At 32.5% G+C, this 8,024-nt stretch overlaps 1 protein-coding gene across 1 annotated transcript; it reads left to right on the forward strand.

The window, feature by feature from the left end:
- The first annotated feature begins 4,118 nt into the window (after positions 1-4,118).
- On the forward strand, positions 4,119-7,535 carry LOC112507288. The gene is made up of 5 exons (XM_025111814.1): positions 4,119-4,496; positions 4,584-4,621; positions 5,460-5,730; positions 5,940-6,226; positions 6,920-7,535. The coding sequence occupies exons 1-5, from the start codon at positions 4,197-4,199 to the stop codon at positions 7,356-7,358; spliced, it is 1,335 nt and encodes a 444-aa protein (XP_024967582.1). The 5' UTR covers positions 4,119-4,196; the 3' UTR covers positions 7,359-7,535.
- The last annotated feature ends 489 nt before the right edge of the window (positions 7,536-8,024 follow it).

The raw sequence follows: 8,024 nt of genomic DNA on the forward strand, positions 1-8,024 counted from the left end.
TATAAAATATAAATATGTATAGCGAATATAAACTAAATATAATTTAAAATATATATATTAATATATAAAATACAAATATATTAGTTTAAATGCAAACTCAATATTATTATAAACGTAAGGACTGATATGGACCTTTTATTTTATTTGATGTAACAACTCACATTAAATATAGTTCCTAATTAAAATTATTAATTAAGGTGATTAAGAATAAAAAAGACATTTTATTTTGATCCACGCCTACTTTTTTTTGACTTTTTATTTCATTTTTTAATTAAACTTTTTTACATCCTTAGAAGTTTAAAATAAATTATGTTAAAAATTACTAATATTTTAATTAACAAATTACATCAGAAAAACAAGTGCTCTACGATATGACATTCATCTAGACATAGTTTTTTTTTGTTTTATCTTTTTACGTAAAATGATATATATGTGTTATATTCATTATAAATATTTATGTGCGTTCAAATGAGTACAATAGCTCGACACTGTTAGTTCGTAACTCGACATCACCTTCTTCATTTTCTTCAACGTCGTAAAGCACCACATTCTTCATCACCGTAATCCACCACCCATCGAGACCGATCGAGAACTCATCAAGACCGAGCGAGAACATATCGAGACCGATCGAGAATGGTCGAGAATTCATTCATTGACTTGGTATGTGTTTATATGTGTTAAACTATAACCTACCATCTTCATTTTCCATCGAGAACGTATCAATTGATTTATTATTTGTTTGTGGGTAAAACTAGAGATTATTATTTTAATCTTTTATCGAGAAGGATCGAGAACCCATCAAAACCAATCAAAAACATATCAAGATCGATCGACAACCCATTGGGATAGATCGACACCAATCATGACTAATGATGTGCTAGAATTGTAAGTGTTCGTATAGTGGGCACAAAGTCCCCACAGTGGCGGTGCAAGTGCACGCCGACATTATGATCGCTTCAAGTAATAAAGTGATATAGTACCATGATCGTTTCCATAGGGACTGGACTTACTGAGAATCAGAAAGTTTCATGAACTTCTTGAGCATTCTTCAGTTTGAGAATAAAAGTTGAGTTTTGATTGTGCAAAGCTTTAAAATACGAAATAAAACTTTAAAATTAAAAGATGGGTATGGGTGTAAGTTTCCCTTAAGAAGATTGCAGGAACAGTATGGTCAGAAACTCATGGGACTTCTATAAAAACTCCAATATCTCGAAAGTAAATTCTTATATACTGTGCCCACAGAGTGCTCACAAAGCGTCCAGTTTTATCAATGTTAAACTTGCCGAATAAGCTAATAAATAAAAAGATATCTAGTTCCACTAGCCTGAAGATTTATACTCAAATCTCTTTGTAGTATAAACTCGACTAATATCTGAACATTAGTTAAAAACATGTAGAATCCGTATCTCTACGTGATTATCAAAGACTCTCTCAAATCTTTGTGCATCATTTAAGCCGTATTTCAGATCCGCCCATCTCTGGATCAATGATCTAATATTAACACTTCAAAGTGATTAGCTTATCTGCGTTGAGCTTAAGTCCCGACTTAAATGACCAAGCTTAAGAATTAATAAAAATGGCAACACCCAAGTATGCCTTCAAATTCTTAAGTTTGACTCATACCCACACCCAAAGGGATGATTAGCTCATAATAAAATTATAAAACATAGAAGAAAAAGAAAAAAAGAAATGCATAAGAAATACTTGAAATGAAATTTTACTAAAACTGTTGCCCACAGGGGGTATACAAGGCACATTAACGAGATTTAAAAGCTAAATACGAAAATAAAATTAAATGCAGAAACTAACCTTGCTATACTGCTCCAGACTTCAGTTGAGAGTAAATGCTTCAAAGTTGATGTCTTCCAAGTGAAAGAATGCCTTAATTTATAGGGAAAAAATGAGAACCGGACATTCTTTTCGTTCAAAGGAAGAAAGTCTTCTTGACTAGAGGGTAAGGACCTCCCATCACTTCTTGTCTAATTTTCTGGCCTTGTCACCTTTTTTGAAAGGATGAAAAATGAAAAGTTACCTAACCCTTAAAATAAGGAAAAAGTAAAGAAGGTTTTTTCATTAAAATAAAGTTAGAGTTACTTTAAGACATTTTTTAATTCAACCAGACCCATTCTTCCAAATAATTCAAGATTTTCGGATCTAACTTCAGAATTAATTCACTTAAATACCTAGGAGAGCTAGTACTTAAATCTTGTCCAAATCCACTTTGAGGAAAATATGAAGTAGGCAAAATGTGAGCAAATAGTAGGCAGTTTACCAACAGCAACGGTTTTTCAAAAAATAATCAAATTCCTGACCTTTCATCACCTCTTAAAATATTTTGGACAAAAAATACAAGATAAGAGCAAAATGGATACATAACACACATAAAATGAGAGTATTGAACAACAAATAACTCTCACAAATTGAGTTATCAACTAATCAAGAACCTATCCATTGACTTGGTGTATGTTTTTTTATGTCAAACTATAACCTATCACTTTTAACTTTTATCGAGATGAATCGGGAAATCTATCAAGACAAATAGGAAACTCGTCCAGATCAATCGATAACCCAATAAATAAAAAGAAAGAAAAACTAAAGTATATAAAGTTGAAACTATAGTATATTCATGATGAATAATATGTATATGCATACTGAATATTATGATGAAAATTAATATTTATGATAAATATCATACTAATATAAATATTAGAGAGTTGTTGAAAATACACAACTCTTCATGATGAATGTTATAATAAGTTGTATATTCATGATGAACATCATACTAATGTATGAATATTAACGAGTTGCTGTAAACATATGAATGCGCATAAATATTCATAATGAATATTACACAGATATACCGTTTGACGTAAAAAACATTACAACATAAAAAACTACCTTGAGATAGATGTCAAATCGAAGAGAATGAAATGCTCGATTTTTTGATGTAATTTATTTGATTAAAATATTAATTATTTTTAAGGCAGTTTATTTAAAAATTAAGGGGGTAAAAGTTTTTTCTATTAAAACAAAAAATAAAAAGTCAAACATGGTAGCATAAATCATAACTTTTATTTTTGTTCATAATCACTTCTTAATTAACTTTTTATGTTTTAATCATTAATTAATTTTTTAGATTTTAATCGATCACTAATATTTGTCCTCATATTCACAATGAAAAATGAGTTTTAATTTGAATCCACTCTTAAAATGTCAAATATAATTTTATAAATTTTAAATATAGAATATATAAATATATAATATAAATACATAAATTATAAAATATAAATATAATATATCTATACTATATTATAAAGTATTTGACAACAACTCTTAAAAACCATTTTTATGCATGAAATACTGTTTATTTATGCATATTACTTAAATTCAAGATTACAAGTAAATTGTGCGTAAGTACAACTTATTAAAACTTCATGTTTGAATTCGTGTAACTAACTTCAGATAAACATAATCAAATAGAGGATAAACATTTTATTTTAAATATAAAAAAACTAAAATATAATTAGGATAATCATTGAGTTCAAATAAAATACTTAATTATTATCTTTATAAAAATATATTATTAAATAAAAAAATAAATTAAAAAAATACACAAAAAACGAGAAATTTTAAATAGTTAGTTTGATTCTAATATCAATATTTTTTATGATATCTTCGTATTTATATTTTATTCAAAAATAAAAACATTATCTCTTTCTCAAAACCACATAAAACCGTATTATAACATCGACTAAGATAAAAAAACATTAAAATCAAAATGTATCTCGCTACATTGTACGAGTACCCTTCTAATTTTAGAGTAAAGCCCAGGTCTGTATGGTTTGAAAAATGATAAAATAGAGGAAAAACTAAAAAGACCAGTTTATCCTCATACTTAACGGATAAGTTGGATGTCCGTTAGCTTCAGAAACCAAATCCAACATAAACTGTATAGATGGAGGGGCTTTTTGTAATAAATAAAGATAGAAAAACCAATTCTAAAACAAATGAAAAATGATAGGGACCAAATCCGTAATTGTCAGTAATATTTAATATGAGATAAGAGTCCAAACGGCGTTGAAAACTAGATTTTATTTCATATTTTCCAGAAACGGTGGAGCAAAGCAACTGAAAATATCGTCGTTATTTATCACTCTACAATCAGGAAGAGAGAGAGAGAGAGAGAAGGAGGAGCTATGGTCTCTGCCACTTATCTCTCCATACCATCATCTTCAACATCTGATTCGCCTTATTTTTACAATTTTAGGCGCAAAATCCCTAAATTTTCATCCAATCATGTGTTTAGATGTTGCCCTATGTCCATAAAGCAATCTTTACCCATCGAAGAAGACAATGGATCCCCGGACCGATTCCTACAGAATAATTCCATTGCAGATTACATGAGGTTCAAGAAAGGGGATTCCGGCGAATTGCAAACCGCCGTTGTTAGTTACCGGAAAAAGTTCCCTTGGTCTCTTCTCCAACCCTTTCTTCAGGTTATTGTTTCAATTCATTTCATATCCATCCAACTTTAGTTAAGGATTTGGTTTATTTTATTGTGAGTTTTGTTTTTTATTTTGTAGGTCGACTTGGTTTCGACTATCCACATTGCAGACAAAGAGTAAGTTTAGTTACTACATCCAAATAGAAATCATAATTTGATCGAACTTGAATGTGAAGTTCTGATCAGACGTTGACTAACTGTATCATGTTTCATGTTCACCAGACATCAAAATTTATTGTTATATTCCTCATAGATGTTATTCTTTATCTGTTAGCCGGATGCATCATAGCTTTGGTGGTTAAGATGAAGATGAACTTGATGATAACTTAGTATTGACCCTGTGAAATTCATTGGCAGTTTTTAAGGCAACCAAAGTTGATGTTGTAGATGATTTTGATGGGAAAAGTATCTGTATAAGGAACTTGTGAATTGTTAGAAAGAGGAACAAACAAATAGTAGAATGCCTTGATATATGCTAGAACAATGAAGTCAAAAGGCTTTCAAATTCCTGTTGATCATGGTGTGTAGCTTGCACCTTGTAATGCATTTTTGTCCCACTCAGTCCTGTCCAAGTCTAATGCTGCACCAAACGTGGATGACAAGTTTTTGATTCTGTTTTGTGTCTTCAATGGAAAATCCTTCCATTTATTGTGGATATAGAGAACTGCAGTTTGAAAAGAAAGGTGCAAAGAAATTGAGTCGATAACTACTTTTGTTGTGATAAGAAGTATTTTAGTTGGAATGTGATTTGATGATAAAACGTTGTTGTCAGATGCTTTGAATGTTCTAACAAGAACCTCAAATATATGGTGGATGGACAGTCACATAAATCTATATGAAGTGATTATTATTTTGAATGGTCATAGATGACACTTGTTTTAAACGACTAACATACAAGCATAAATGCTAAAACAAGCTAGATATGTTAGTTGATATGTTCGAATGCCATGAACAGGTACTTTGCAACCCTGCAAAAGGAACTCGAGTCCTACGATTGCGTGCTTTATGAAATGGTGGCTAGCAGGGAAAGTTTAGAAAACCGAAGATACCCTTTAGCAGTTAGAAAACTAGCAAAATCACAGGCCCGGGGTTTTAATATCATTGGGTTTATTCAACGCCAGATGGCTAGAGTTCTCATGCTTGATTTCCAATTAGACTGTCTTGATTACGAGCCTGATAATTGGTACCATGCTGATCTCGACTTTGAAACCTTCAAGTTACTTCAGGTGCTATCCTCTTCCACTTTCTGCTAACTTAAATTAATCATCAAGTTCTTTATTTGATCGTGTTTTTAGAGATTTGGTTACAATCAAGAGTAACATCTCTAATTCCTGAAGATGATTGTTCGTAAATCCTTATGAAAGTGGTGCTTGACACTTCTCAATAGGTTCTACTAGCAGAAAACTAAACGTACTCGTTTTCTCATCTAATACAGCTTGAGAAAGGAGAGAGTTTTTTTACGTTTGCCAGAGATATGACTTTGAGATCTACGAAAGCCTTGGTACAAGCCACTTCAATCCCTGAAGAACTTGGTCCATGGAGATCTAAACTATTATGGGCCTCCCGTGTGCTACCCATGCCTCTTGTTGGTCTTTTTTTCATCAGCAGCCTTTGTGCCGATGTGGGTAATGAGTCAGCTGATTATCCAGAAATAGAGGCCTTATCGAGGCTTGATTTTGGTGCTGCAATGAAGGTCTTTTTGGCAAAAAGACTAACATCTGAGTAAGTCTATTTTCCTAGTTGTACAATGTCCCATTGAATTGCAACATTTGACTCTCTACTAGTGTTAATGGTGACTACTATACAAATACTTGAAATATCCTTCCATAGCAACAAAAAGAAAGAATCTTGAGAACCCAAATCAATACCATCAAAATAGGTACTTCTATCTTTCATATTCCCTAGAAAGGAAATGCTATGAGTGTCGGGAAGCATCACGAAAAAGGAAATCTTGCATCATTTGGAAGTCTGGTTTCTTTTGACCAGTGGGATTTTTATGTTCAATATCACACAGGTGACATCCAAGCAAGTGTAGTTTCTTTTTAGTACTCTGCCCCATTGAATATGTACCACTTAAAATACAGCATATTAGTAAAAACAAAAACAAAAACAAAAACAAAACAAGAATCGAGACAAGTACCTGGTTCTTATAAGAACCTGCTGAAGAACCTCTACTGTGGATGCTCTTACTTTACTAGCCAAACAACTAACATGTCATTCAATAGAGACAAAAGGGAAGAATCTAGAGGACCTTAAAACCCAGTACCATCAATATCTTTGTAACGATGATGATGGGCAAATAGGTGATTAACCTATAGAACTTCCCCCAAAAGTAATGTTGCAAGTTTCACGAGACATCCCTAAAAAGGAATTATGAAATATGTTGTATTGACTGGTGTTGATCTTTATTTTCAGTTTCACACAAGTAACAACGGATGTAGAGGAGAAATCAGTAATCATAGGTGAGCGAAACAGGGCTGCAACAGAAGCTCTGGAAAGAGCAATCAACAAGGGGCATAACAAGATTGCCATACTGTATGGTGGTGGGCACATGCCGGACTTGGGAAGGAGGTTAAAAGATGAATTTGACCTTGCCCCTTCTCGGGTTCAATGGGTAACCGCTTGGTCAATCAAGAACCGAAATCTAGCCAGCAATTCTCTACCTTTCTTAAAGAAGCTGGCAGAAGTTTCAGGCTGGCCATTGAATAGGTATCAAACTCTGGCATTACTCATATTTTCATCCGTTCTTGCATTGGATCTGTGGTTCTGGGAACTCTTTTTTGGGACTACAGTCGAATTTATTACACAAGCTGTAGCTGATGCTCTCCAGTTTATTGATAAGGCTAATTTATAAGTTAATGGAATACCATACAGATCCTGTACAATGTGAATAATTTAAAGGGGTGATCAATTTAGATGATAGAAAATTGTGTTCATATTTGTACACTTCAATATAATTACAAGGATTTTCATTTTCTCATTTTATGTTATAATTGTAATGTTTTATATTTATTCAGAAAAGCTTAAGGACCTGTCTGTTCTTTTACCATCATGGGGCTGTTTGTATATGGCTTAATGAGTTCAACAATCCTACTTTCTTTCTTCCATGTTTCGTTGGTCGATTAATCAATCGTTGCATAGATATTGAGAAATCAAGCTATTGGGTCGGGTTATAATGCGGGTTTAACATCTTTGACTCGTATGCTCCTCGTTGAGAGAGTCGGAGACCAGAGAACACACTCGGTGGTTTTTGTGTGTAACTTCTTGTGGAGTTTGTATGGTTAGTTCGACTTTGAATGGAGAGATTTAAACCAACACCCAAGTCATAAAACTGTAGTAAATAATGCATGCTGTTGTATGTAGTATCATGAAAATATCTGTGTGATGAGAGCTTTATTATGTTGTATGCAGAGTGTGTTTTTCTAGTGTATGGTGATAAATCACTCAGTGTTGTTTTCAAGTATGGAGTCATACAGTTAATCGCCTATAAATGATCTCAACGTCCCGAGTACTGGTTTCT

The sequence above is a fragment of the Cynara cardunculus genome, assembly GCF_001531365.2.
Source record: "Cynara cardunculus var. scolymus isolate 2C chromosome LG 2, CcrdV1, whole genome shotgun sequence".
Classification (NCBI taxonomy): Eukaryota; Viridiplantae; Streptophyta; class Magnoliopsida; order Asterales; family Asteraceae; genus Cynara; species Cynara cardunculus.

Excerpts from the sequence above, each read along its gene's own strand:
- LOC112507288 (XM_025111814.1), top strand. The coding sequence starts at position 4,197 with ATGGTCTCTGCCACTTATCTCTCCATACCATCATCTTCAACATCTGAT. Across the intron at positions 4,622-5,459 it reads ATCCACATTGCAGACAAAGA|GTACTTTGCAACCCTGCAAA; the intron begins GTAAGTTTAGTT and ends TGCCATGAACAG. Across the intron at positions 5,731-5,939 it reads AAACCTTCAAGTTACTTCAG|CTTGAGAAAGGAGAGAGTTT; the intron begins GTGCTATCCTCT and ends CATCTAATACAG.